The sequence below is a fragment of the Amphiprion ocellaris genome, chromosome 11, assembly GCF_022539595.1.
Source record: "Amphiprion ocellaris isolate individual 3 ecotype Okinawa chromosome 11, ASM2253959v1, whole genome shotgun sequence".
NCBI classification, from domain to species: Eukaryota; Metazoa; Chordata; class Actinopteri; family Pomacentridae; genus Amphiprion; species Amphiprion ocellaris.
Genome location: NC_072776.1, coordinates 9,498,124 through 9,510,469, shown reverse-complemented (window position 1 = coordinate 9,510,469; position 12,346 = coordinate 9,498,124). Strand labels below are relative to the sequence as shown.

At 39.4% G+C, this 12,346-nt stretch overlaps 2 protein-coding genes across 7 annotated transcripts in view; both read left to right on the top strand.

Annotated features, from left to right (window-relative positions):
• ubr3 (ubiquitin protein ligase E3 component n-recognin 3) overlaps positions 1-9,644 on the top strand; it is a 48,111-nt gene extending 38,467 nt beyond the window's left edge. For both annotated transcript variants that reach the window (XM_023286370.3, XM_023286371.3), the window contains 6 exons: positions 3,569-3,676; positions 3,912-4,037; positions 4,303-4,482; positions 5,658-5,867; positions 6,036-6,175; positions 7,730-9,644. In XM_023286370.3, coding sequence (XP_023142138.2) covers positions 3,569-3,676; positions 3,912-4,037; positions 4,303-4,482; positions 5,658-5,867; positions 6,036-6,175; positions 7,730-7,847 — 882 coding nt within the window. In that variant the 3' untranslated portion in view covers positions 7,848-9,644. The remainder of the gene's footprint in view (positions 1-3,568; positions 3,677-3,911; positions 4,038-4,302; positions 4,483-5,657; positions 5,868-6,035; positions 6,176-7,729) is intronic.
• A 2,459-nt stretch (positions 9,645-12,103) lies between these two features.
• myo3b (myosin IIIB) overlaps positions 12,104-12,346 on the top strand; it is a 74,525-nt gene continuing 74,282 nt past the window's right edge. For all 5 annotated transcript variants that reach the window (XM_055015121.1, XM_035955494.2, XM_035955492.2 and 2 more), the window contains exon 1: positions 12,104-12,265. In XM_055015121.1, coding sequence (XP_054871096.1) covers positions 12,175-12,265 — 91 coding nt within the window. In that variant the 5' untranslated portion in view covers positions 12,104-12,174. The remainder of the gene's footprint in view (positions 12,266-12,346) is intronic.

Here is a 12,346-nt window from a genome sequence, read left to right as displayed (position 1 = left end):
TTAAAGGCTGTTAAAAATCTGGCATCTTCTACTTGTTGAACGAGTTGATTCCTCTGATTGTTCCCAAAAACCAGCTTACAACACAGTAAATCATTGTGTGCAACTTGCTATTGAGTCGTATTAAGCCCTCCAGTTTCATTTATGTGATTTCCACAGTCGACAGTATTAATCTTCATTATCTGGAAAAGTGGCGTTGCTGGAGAGTGTTGCATTAATTGGCTATCTGTCTTCAGTCTATTAAGATTGTATTAGTGAGTGGCTGGCTTGAATGTCTAAGACAAATAGCTGAAACCCTCCTCTTTAGGGTGTTTCCATCCGTAATGGAAGTGTGGATTTGTATCTTCCTCCTACACTGTCATGAAGAATAGTGCAGGCATTCATGAGCTTCCATTAACATGGATTTCAAATATACAATGAGAACAGCATCCATATTTGGCAGAATGCTGTTGTAATTAAATTGAAGTAGTTTTAAAAAACAGATGCAGTCTGAAGAAAGAGCCTAGAGGAGGCAAATCAGTAGACTTGAAATTCCTCCCCTATAAATCTATGACAAAGGACAGCAGACGAGATAAGACTGCTGTTTTATATGCTACCACCTTCAGCTTGATAAATGCTTGCGGCGTTTCTTCTATATAAAATAGTAGCCAAACCAGTTGAATTTTTATCAGAACACTCATTCAGTAATGTCTTTACTGCTTATCAGATGTTATATTTAGAAAAGAATTGTTATCCTCTACCTATTCTGCATAAGTCTTTATATTCTATAAAGCCATAAATTTGATGCACAGGAGGAGGACTGTGGAGATTTCCAGGTGAAGCATTCTCATTTGCAACATATATGTTCTGACATGTGGCAGAAAAATTAACAATAGACAGGGTGGATGTCAAGATGCTAAGACATTTGTATTTTTAAATTAGTTTTTGTTCTTGGTTAAGGGTCATTAGCTGTCTGATTATGAATTTCTATAGCATGTACTGTTGTGGAAAAATGTCTTCACAACTTGAGGCTTCTTCAGTTCTGGCTCTAAGTTCTGACTGCTAAAAGTTTACAAGTCCAAAAATAATAACTGCCCAAGTCTCTCCAATACAGGCAGAAAAGAGTCTAAGAGTCAATCTTCAGATTCAAAGAAGATGTGTTTTATTCCTCCACGTACAGGTCAAAAACACTGAGAGACACCCCGGGGTATGTCTGAAGACCCCACCTGATGCACTGGCTTTTATACTGTTTGGCTCTGGGGCTTTCCACGCCCCAGGTCCATCCTTCTTTTTGTGACAGGTCTCCTTCGTTTGACACCATTATAACATAGGTTTCAATTCTAATGGTGTCTGAGCTGTTTGGTACTTTCCAAAAAATAATGAGGGATGGGCAGTTTCGCCAGGTGCAGGTAGCCCTCCCTTCTCTGGCTTCAAGCTCATCCTCATCAACCCTTTTTAATTCATCTTTTACAGCGCATCATCTTTTCTTAGGTACATGGGTTACACTGACCCAGGTCACATTGACCCAGGAGCGCATCATCAGAGTGCATCAGACCTTCATCGGGGCATCTCTTGGTCACAATCTCATCATCATCCCATTTTAATGACAAAAAGTAGCAACATGTGTATACTGAAGTTGGCAGCGCCAGGCACCTTAATGAGTTGCACCTGCTGGGGTGATAAAAACAACATACCAAGCTGGCACAGGTCACAGTGACCTGCACAGTTTTATACACAGGGGTTCGTGTGCTTAATGCTCAGAAGCTGCCTTCTATATTAATAACTAAATAACTGATTAATGGTTAAATATTGTGAATCATTTTAATGGTTAAATATTGTAGATTAGTGACATTATGATACTTATTAGGATCACACATAATGATTATGATACTTATTAAGATCACACATAATGATTATTGAGATTTTACCACTACAGTACAAGGTATCATATGTGTTATCAGCAAGAAACTGCAAATATCTTAAATCCTTCAGGCAACAGGCAACTTAAAGGAAGCACAAAATAGATCAGTGGAAAAACCTGAACGTTAATTTTATATATTATATTTGAGGTCACATCCTGGTTTAATAAGTGCAGGAATGATTGAATCATATTCTCTTGTGGTTTTCACTATCTTTTGATTACCCAGCTAAGCATCTCTGGGACCAATGTGTAAGATGACACTCTCCAGCACCATTAGGAAAAATTATGAAATATGTTTTTGAAAGCTGTTTATCCTACCACTGAAGTTTCAAAGAATGTTATTGGAAATTGGAGAATCAGTGCAAATGGATCGACCTGATAATCAGACTGAATTTCTAGTTCATTTAATTTGTTGTTCAGGTCGCCTCTGGGTTCATGTTGGCCACTTTTTATTGTTGGAAGGGCGATTTGCTCCGTTTTGGCCTAGCGAGTCACATACCCATCCAACTGGTGTCATTTTTAATAGACGTGGAAGCTTCTGTGCTTATTTCATTTTCAGTTTTTCCACAAGGTATTATCACAGGCCAAATTACTTGTAGATGCTATTGGATAACACCTACAGTCAATCAGACCGACGAAACATGTAACATACAGTCCTGAAGTACCAGTGTTGGTGCTCTTCTGTACAGTTATTGTGTCAAACCTGCCACAAATTAGATAAACGGTTATGATAAGCCTGGCGGGGGAAATGCCAGGTGGAAATCTATGTGAGCAGGAGGGAGGCCAGACGCACTCTGCCAGAGAAAATGAAACATGAGCTCTCAGAGTCATCTGATCCCCAGACTAAGCTTCTTCAGCATTTTCTGGAGAAAGTAAAAGTTTCTTTACACTGAAGAAATAAGCAGATTACATAGTGAGCTTACAACATTGTGTGCTCTTTCTGCAAACCTCATTCACACTTGTAGCTGGTTTTGTGGCCGTTTTCTGTCTATATTAGACAGACTTTCTGCCTGTTTTAGACAGGAGATCTATCTATGACTGCTACTTTCCTGGGTTTTACAGAGGCAGAAACTGTCCAAGTTCTTGATCCCTACAAAGCCGTTATTGATCAGTTTGTCTTGTCAAAACTATTTGGTTGAAATGTGGACACCAATTCTCAGTACTTTGGTGCAGCTTCATTCAAACTTTAATGGAGCCTCATAGCAGTGGTCCCACCCCTTATTGAGACACTGATTGTTAATTTTTTTTTTTCACTTATCATCTGAAGATACAGCAACCAATGAGGTTGTTTAATTGGTCTGTATGGACTTCGAAAAACATTAGGAGTTATGTGATAGTTTCTGACTTCTGAAGATCCATCCTTCTTGTGGCTTTATTGCTCGGCCTTTATGTAATAACGATCTTTTGCAGATGTACCACAGTTTCTCAATTTTCTTTCCCCTATCAATAAATGTTTTTGAGACTGGACATAGATGAACACCGGGAGAGAATGTAAGAAAATGGAAAGGGCATGCTGAAAAATATTTTAGATTAATGTTCTCCCATCTAGTTAAAAGCATATGTCTGTTGACCCTCAGACAAGATTATATATTGGTGTAAAGGGAAAATCTTTTAAATGTTTGATTGCACGTTGTCAGCATTTTGAAATGCATATTGATTTTTCTGCCGCAGAACGCCGCCAGCTCTGAGAAGTCTTTTGAAGCGCTGCTCAGTCATGTTATCAGTGAGCTCTCAAAGGACAAGAGTGTCTACAAGGTGAACGCTGAAGAAACAGCAATGGTGAGACACTAAAATGACTGTTTAGCACTTTAGAGCATAAGTGCCTTCAGGATGACACTCTCTCCTCCCAGCATTTTTTTTAACTTTTTCATTTTCTCTTGAACAATAAATTGGCCATTATCCTGAGCGACAACGGTCTAATATCTCTACTAATCTCCAGGGGAGATATACATCACTGTATTATCAGCAAGCTGTTGGCTGGGTATTGATCAGGTGTTACTGTTTCCCTCTCCAGCTGAGCTCCAGTGTGTGGTCCCCGCAGTCTATCGAGTTCAGCCTTCAGCAGTTCTGCCTGCCTTTCCTTCGCCTCTCCTGCCTTCTGCAGCACCACCTTTATGGAGACAACCTAACTGGCTGCCTGGTATGTATTATCATAAACCGCGTCCTACTTGTTGAAACTACCGACCCTAATCTTGTGTCCTTGCAGCAAGAATGCCCAAATCTTGCTTGTAATATTTTTCGATTTCTCATGATGACATGAAATCTTGTTCGGCGAGATGAATGCCTCATTGCAAGACACGAGGCATCTCAGTTCTTCAGTAGACAAGAGTTTAGATCCTCAGAGATCCTGTCGTATCCAGGCATGAGTGAACTCACCAGTTGTTCTCTTGTTTGTCTTCTCTCAGGAGGAAGAGGAGTTCTCGTCTTTGGCTGTGTGTTTAGGGCTCTTACCCTCAGCCCCTCAGCCTTCCAACACCGTGCACAGTGCCTCATGTCTGGAGTGGGCAGTGGCCGCCTTTGACTTGGTGACACAGTGGTGTGCTGAGGTCACAGGGCTCTCTCAGATGCAAGCTGAGCAATCACTGGTACTTTTGTGAATTTCAGTCAAAATGCAAACTATATACAGTCATATATAAAGCATGTAAGGTTTATGTTAAACAGCAATTAACAATTTAGAAAAGTTCCAGAATATTGACAATGAGAAGTTTAGGTCTAATTGGCTTTGGACTTTGAAAGAAAAAGTTAAATACTCTCACAGCAATGAAAAATTCAAGGCACGTATTTTGAAGTTAATGTCCTGTGAATGATTCCTGTATTTAAAGTGTTATTGACATTTTGAATTTAGTTTCAGCCTTGGTTGACAAGGTTCATAGCTGCTTTGTGTCTGGCTGGAGAGTGACTGCACAACTCTGTGTGCCTTATGCCCTCGTCATTTGGCACTGCAGTAATCTCGGGTGTTGTACATCATTTGGTGAAAACGAGAGGTGTCTTGTATTTCAGTTTAGATTGTGTCGACATAATCCTTTACATAGGACACTATTTATTATTACCCCAGCGAAGGACACCATAAAAACTCAGAACTGAGGAGACCTGCTAGATGCATTCAATTTAGGCTGACAGCAAATCAATTTTTAGCCTAAAGGTTCAAAGAGAACTAAAGACGAGTCTTGCAATCAAGAGTCTGTGAGCTTAGAGAAAACCGTAGACTGTATATAAAAATAGACGATCCCTCTGTGGCGTCACCCAGTGCCTGAATTCTCCTAACTCCTGACTAATAAGTGGAGCTGCAGTCAGCAATCCACACATTTCTGGGCCATGAACAATGATGGTACCCAGCTGTCACTCAGCTGCCATGAATGACAGCCATGCTTTAATTATACATAGCTTTAAGGTATAATATCAACTAAATGGGTGAATTATATGAGAATTCGCACCCTGTGCAGTTGTCATAAATGAGGAAATTGGGTATAGAGACCAAAACCGGTTTTGTTTCAGGCTGTAAACATGTTTCAATGTTCTTTACAGAAGGACATTTTAACATGATGCCTATGCAGATTGATTCAGTTTTGGTGCTAGCCTGAAGTGGCTATTTGAGAAACTGCAGTTTTTGGCACTGGTGCTTTATTGGTTTTATTTTTCCGCAGCCATTTAGGGACAAGGAAAGAGCTCCAGATAATTTGGATTATTTTCTAGTGCACGATAATCCTATGGCATGATTACAAGATATTTCACCTACTTGTGTCTATCTTCTTCCCTAAAGACCTTGCTGATCCAGGATCCACAGTGGGCAGCCCCTCGCCTTCTCCAACTACCTGACAACTACAATATCATCTTCCAGTACTATCACAGAAAGGCCTGCACTTCCTGCAAAAAGGTGCCAAAAGACCCTGCACTCTGCCTTGTTTGTGGTGCATTCGCGTGCCTCAAAGGCACGTGCTGCAAGCAACAGGGTATCTGTGAATGTGTTCTGGTAAGTTTCTTATGTTTTTAATGCATTGTCCTATTTTTATCATCTTTAAAGCCCTCCATACGAGTGCTAACTTACCCTAGACCAAAATGGAAGCTGCTTTTCTCACTGCTGCTTGTCAGTGTCGTGATCACTTTTTACAAAGTTTAATTGTTGTGTGTCACTTTGTAGCACTCGAAACATTGCGGCACAGCTACGGGCATCTTTCTACTGATAAACGCCTCAGTTATCATCATCATCCGTGGACATCGTTTCTGTCTGTGGGGTTCTGTTTACCTAGATGCTCATGGAGAGGAGGATCGCGATTTACGGTATGCCGCTCAATCACAAAAGACACGTATTTTGCTCTGAGTTTTATGCAATTAATTTTAAACGTCCTTAATAATAATAATAATAATGCTGCATCCCAGTTCCATTACAAATACTGTGTAGCTAAATGTTCTTGAATTCTGAGCAGCTTCTTTAGATTATTTGTGCATTGTATTGTGTGCAACAACTTGTTTAAAAGATAAGGCTTTAAAAAACATACACTCACTGGCCACTTTATTAGGTACACCTTGCTAGTAAAAGGTTGGACCCTGTTTTGCCTTCAGAACTGCCATAATTCTTCGCAGCATACTTTCAACAAGGTGCTGGAAATGTTCCTCGGAGATTTGGGTCCATATTAACATGATAGCATCACGCAGTTGCTGCAGATTTGTCGGCTGCACATCCATGATGCCAATCTCCCATTCCACCACGTCCCAAAGGTGCTCTACTGGATTGAGATGTGGTGACTCTGGAGGCCACTGGAGTACAGTGAACTCATTGTCATGTTCAAGAAACCAGTTTGAGATGATTTGAGCTTTGTGGCATGGTGAATTATTCTGCCAGAAGTAGCCATCAGAAGATGGGTACACTGTGGTCATAATGGTTAGCAGCAAACGATGCTCAATTGGTACTAAGGGCCCAAAGTGTGCCAAGAAAGTATCTCTCACACCATTACACCACCAGCAGCAGCCTGAACCATTGATACAAGGAAGGATGGATCCTTGATTTCATGTTGTTTACACCAAATTCTGACCATCTGAATATCGTAGCTGAAATCAACACTCATCACACCAGGCACTGTTTTTCCAATCTTCTATTGTCCAATTTTGGTGAGCCTGTGTGAATTGTAGCCTCAGTTTCCTGTTTTTAGCTGACAGGAATGGCACCCAGTGTGATCTTCTGCTGCTGTAGACCATCTTCTTCAAGGCTGGATGTGTTGTGCTTTCATAGACGGTATTCTGCATTCCTTGGTTGTAACCAGTGGTTATTTGAGTTACTGTTGCCTTTCTATCATCTCCAACCAGTCTGCCCATTCTCCTCTGATCTTTCACATCAACAAGGCACTTTGGGCCACACAACTGCCGCTCACTGGATATATTCTCTTTTTCAGACCATCCTCTGTAAACCCTAGAGATGGTTGTGCGTGAAAATCCCAGTAGATCAGCAGTCTCTGAAATACTCAGTGGCAACAACAACTGTGCCATGTTCGAAGTCACTTAAATCCCCTTTCTTCCCCATTCTGATGCTCGCTTTGAACTTCAGCAGGTTGTCTTGACCACGTCTACATGCCTAAATGCTTTGAGTTGCGATCATGTGATTGGCTGATTAGCTATTTGTTTTAACAAGCAAGTGAACTGGTGTACCTAATACAGTGGCTGGTGAGTGTATATGTATGCAAAGGGTTTTAATGTAAATCATTTTCCAGTGCAAACACAAAATGTCAGACTTTATTAAAAACAGTATCTAGTTTGAAATTTGGATGCAGTTTTTTAATACTTGTTGCTGCAGTGAAGAAACCTCTCTCACTCTTGTTTTTCCCTCTGGCCTTTCTGCAGTCGTGGCAAACCTCTCTTCTTATGTGAAGAGAGGTATCGAGTTTTGGAGCAACAGTGGGTTTCTCACACCTTTGATCACATCAATAAGCGTTGGGGGCCTCACTATAATGGACTCTAAGATCTTCCAAACTCCACTGAAAAAACCACCAACCCATGATGGAGAAGAATTTTTTTTTTCTGGCTTATGTGTCTGCCTTGATCAAAATATTTGGGAACTCTTAACGTGATAAACACAAACATCCTGTGAGGGTATTGCTGCCACAGCCTTGGTTTATGTGAAGTTTGGTGTACAGTCATGCCTCAAGATTAACACGTGTGTGTGTTCAAGTGATTTATTGTGTGGTTTTTGACAGGAAAAAAAAAACTGAATTTGGTAAGATCAAAGTAAAAAGCACAACTTTGCCCAGAAATTCAATTGGTTTGGAACAGGCTTTTGAAGCCTGTCTTATTTATTTGGGTTAAAAGAAAGAATATATATCAAGAACTGAATGTCCCCGCAAAGTTTGATTACTTTTTGCACCATTTATGATGGAGTTAGTGCATATCCCTTTTATTTATCAAAATGTGCTCTGCTGTGCTGGCATGAGTTTCAAGCTCCTGATGAGTGTAGCGATGATATTGCAATTTGCACTCGTTGTCTGCTGACATGTGATGGTAGGCAGGACAAGTCCACCCATCAACACACTAGAGTTCTTTTGCGAATAAGCAAAGATTCTTTTTATGGGTCTAGTTGCAATCCATCCTCAGGAATTATTTTTTGTTTTTGCTGTTTAAAAATACATTTTAGATATTTAAATAAATGCTGCTGCTCATTGTTTAAGTAATTTTAACTTTTGTGATGAATTTTTCTTTTTTCTAAAGTTGTGCTTTGAGTTTACTGTAGATGGCTGAGAATGTTGACTCAAACTCACTTTAATGTTTAAGGAGGTATGCGGTCACCACATTGCACCTGCTACAGTTTTCATAGCCCCACGCTCGCTGCGTTTTTCTTTCTGGTTGGTTCTGAAGAAAAAAACTCAAATGCCAACTTTTAGAGAGACTAAAACTGCAAGCCGTCAATGAAATATCCATATTTAAAAGGAAATGTCACTACACAGATGTGGTGTCCGGCTGCATTGGCAAAACTAGACACCTTATAAGAGTAAAAGTACTGCATCAATTCTATCCAAGTGTTCTCTCAAGATATAAAATGTAAGTTGCTTGTGAGAAGAAATGCCAGTACTGATTGATCTTTCTGTGCTGTCAAAAGTTTTTTTTCCCTTTATGCTTTTGATTGTGAAGTCATAACTGCAGTACAGAACATTTATTATAACGACTATTTCTTACTCATGCATCATCTAGTTGTGATTTATAGTTGCATTCCAATGTTGCAAGATTATCAGACTTGATTATCTGTTATACACTGTGCATGACATCCTTTAAGCCACCATTATTTAAGTGTCTTAGCTTCTTAATTTTCAGATTATCGTCCTTTTTTTTCTGGAGGAGAGAAAATTTCATCCAGTCGTGCCTGCAAGAATATTCTTTATGAGTGATAAACAGCATAGAGCTGATATCCCTGATGTCTGGTTTTGAAATGCTGGGCTACATCGTGCTGCAGAGGAATCTTTAAGGAGCAAGTCAACACTTGAAAAACTTCCTCTTGAATTCATGCATGCTGCTTTTCTGTTTACTGAGTTTCTCCTCTCTTCTTTATTTTGCAGTACCCACTTTGTAAATGACCGCAACCAAATAGCCAATGAGTAATGGGTGTAAATTGTAACTGAAAGCTTTTTGTGTTCTCCTGTATGAATGAAGAGAGAATACAGTACATTACTGTAGGTGCTGACTCAAACTTTCTGAGTTTGACCAGAAAGTGTGACTTGGACATTTAATGCAAAATGTAACATATGTGAATAAAATATAAACACACGGATTTGTCTCCTTTTTTTCTGTTTCTGATTTTTTTTTGACATAACCCTATTCCCTCTGTTTACGTAGATGACATGATTTTCAGTGATGCTACAAGAGTAAAACAGTATTTCTGAGCTGCCCTTGTCAAGTGTTAATACTCTTCATGTTCTTGTGCTGTTAGAAAAAGCAGATAATGCCACCATTTTGTGTCTACACATGAAAATTTACAATTATTTGTGATGGGTGTAATTGAAGTAATTTCAAGGAAATCTGGCATTACTGCTAAGGAGAGGAGCCCGATTTTCATGATGCTGGTGCTGATTTGGTTCCATAAAGCTAAAATATATTATTCTATTGTGGTTTCTCTTCTCCGTTATTTTAGTAATGTGAGCTATGGAGGGAGTACAGCACCTTCACCTCAAACTGTGGCCACCAGGGGTCTCAGATCATTGGATCTCAAATATGAAAAAGTATATCATGTCATTTATAGAAAACATCTGACCCTTTGAAAAACAAATTACTCTATATACTGTAAAAAACAAAAAACAAAGCAAAAAAAAAAACAAAAGTTGAAATACTCAAAACTCCACTAGCAGGATGCACCAGTACTCTACCGGCAGACCAGACCTTTTTTATTTTGTTAAAAATCTAGCCTGGAGCATAAAAATGGTCAATCACCTAATTGTTTATTTTTTTATTTAGTTTTATTTATTTATAATGTGATCTATTAATTTAAATCTTAGTTGACACTGGCCCCGCCCAGTTACGTATTTACGCCCCTCCCCCCTTGGGCTCCAGCCTTCATGAAATGGCGCAACTGCGTAAAAGGTGAACGTACCATACAGGAAACAAGTAGGTCGAGGATTTATAGGTCCAAAAAACCCAAAATAAAGCAGGCCAGCCCTTGAGGCATATGCTGCCAAATCTGTACAAGTCCCTACCATGTTTGCTGCAGGACCAATGATGGTATTGCCGGCCACAGTGAGAAGGACTGAGGGGACATGAAACACTGGGAAAGGTGAGTAGCATTAGCATACTCAGGAAGGTCCACTTGATAAATTTAAACAAAACTGCACTAATGGTAAATAATTTAGCCGGTGTTTGTGAAGTTTTTTTAATAATATTACTATACGACTTTATGTAGGCTTTGCTATAAGTCATTTTGGTTAACTTTCTACTTTATGCGTATAGTGTAGCTTGTTAGCTAATGTTTCCAGCCGTTAGCAAACACTTTGTGCTAGCTGGCTAACTGTTGGTAAGCATATTGTTAAAAGAGTACCTAGTTCTACAGATGGGTGTGTTAAAAACTGTTAATTTTATATCTTTTTTTCACACTTAAAAATGTTTGAGAAGTATTGCCATGCCTATCTAATTCACTGTGACCAAAACGGTTTGTATTTTTCAGTTCAAGGTTCAATTTGCGTAGAAATGAAAATGTTTAGTTTGAAATACTCATTGTCGGTAATTTAGAGCTCGTATATTTTTGTTTCATGTCATTCATCAGTTGAAGGTGAGTCAACTGACATGGTTGTCTGCCATTACGCAGAGCCTGAATGGTTTTCTTTTTTGACTTAGAGTAAATGTCAAAATCCAATTTCTATTGTGATTTTTAGAAAAGGTTCAAATTAAGCTAATTATGCACTAAAGGTTTTTGAGCTGTTCAGCTAGTGGCAAATTCTCACCACTGAGTTAATCCACAGACTAGTCATGTGTGGCTTTAAAGGACATTGATCAGATAGTGAGACCAGGCAGTCCTTTGACCAGGGACTATAAAAAGCCAACCTTAAAATGTAGCTTTATTCAAATGACGCAATACCACAGGTGACAAGAGAGAAAAAAAACATACTCTCACTGGTTACTTTATTAGGTACACCTTGCTAGTTAAAGATTGGACCCTCTTTTGCCTTCAGTACCGACGTGTTATAGTACAATGTATAATATAGTATATTTAGTAAACTATAGTGTTAACCGTACTCTTTTGGAACCTGAAAAAGTAGTTTAGTTGCCAACTTTTGTGTGGGTTTACAGTTGATGCAAAGTTTTGTTTTGTTTTTTTTAGCTAGAAGACACTGATCATCTTATTAATCATTTATCATGTCTCCTTTCTTCCTCACACACACAGGAACCATGCAGCAGACTACTGTATACAATTTGGCATCACCACCTTTAATAGGTATTCATCATGCTGAGTTTTTCTTCAGTGATTCCTACTTATCTATTACACAGCTTTAGTGATTATATAAAGTGCTGCATTGGTGTAGATATTCTAGTACCATATTTGCACAAGTAAGCAATAGTGGTGATCTCTCCAGTTACTTCTCAAGTTCATTCAACTAGTCCGCTGCCCTTTGTTGCCCCTGTGAAAGAGGTTTCACTGCCACGTGATTGTGGATTTGCAGGATAATTGGTCTGAGTTTCATAAACAAAGGAGGCCCTCTGGCTAATGACCAACAGTCACACAGAGCGTCTGTTTTCTGCCAATTAGGCAAAAAGAAAAAAATTGTAGCGTGGACCAGTGGAGGAATTTTATCTGGGTAAAAACCACTGAGGTTATGCGACAAATTTCAGGCTGGGAGATGTATGTTTTACAGGCGGTCCTACGACAGGCATCCCTGGACATTTCCTCATTTACACGCTGTGCAGGTAAGTATATTGCTTCTCCTCAGACCGCGACGTCTATATAAGGTGACATTGGTCAGCCAGCTAACTGCTTCCGGTCTACAG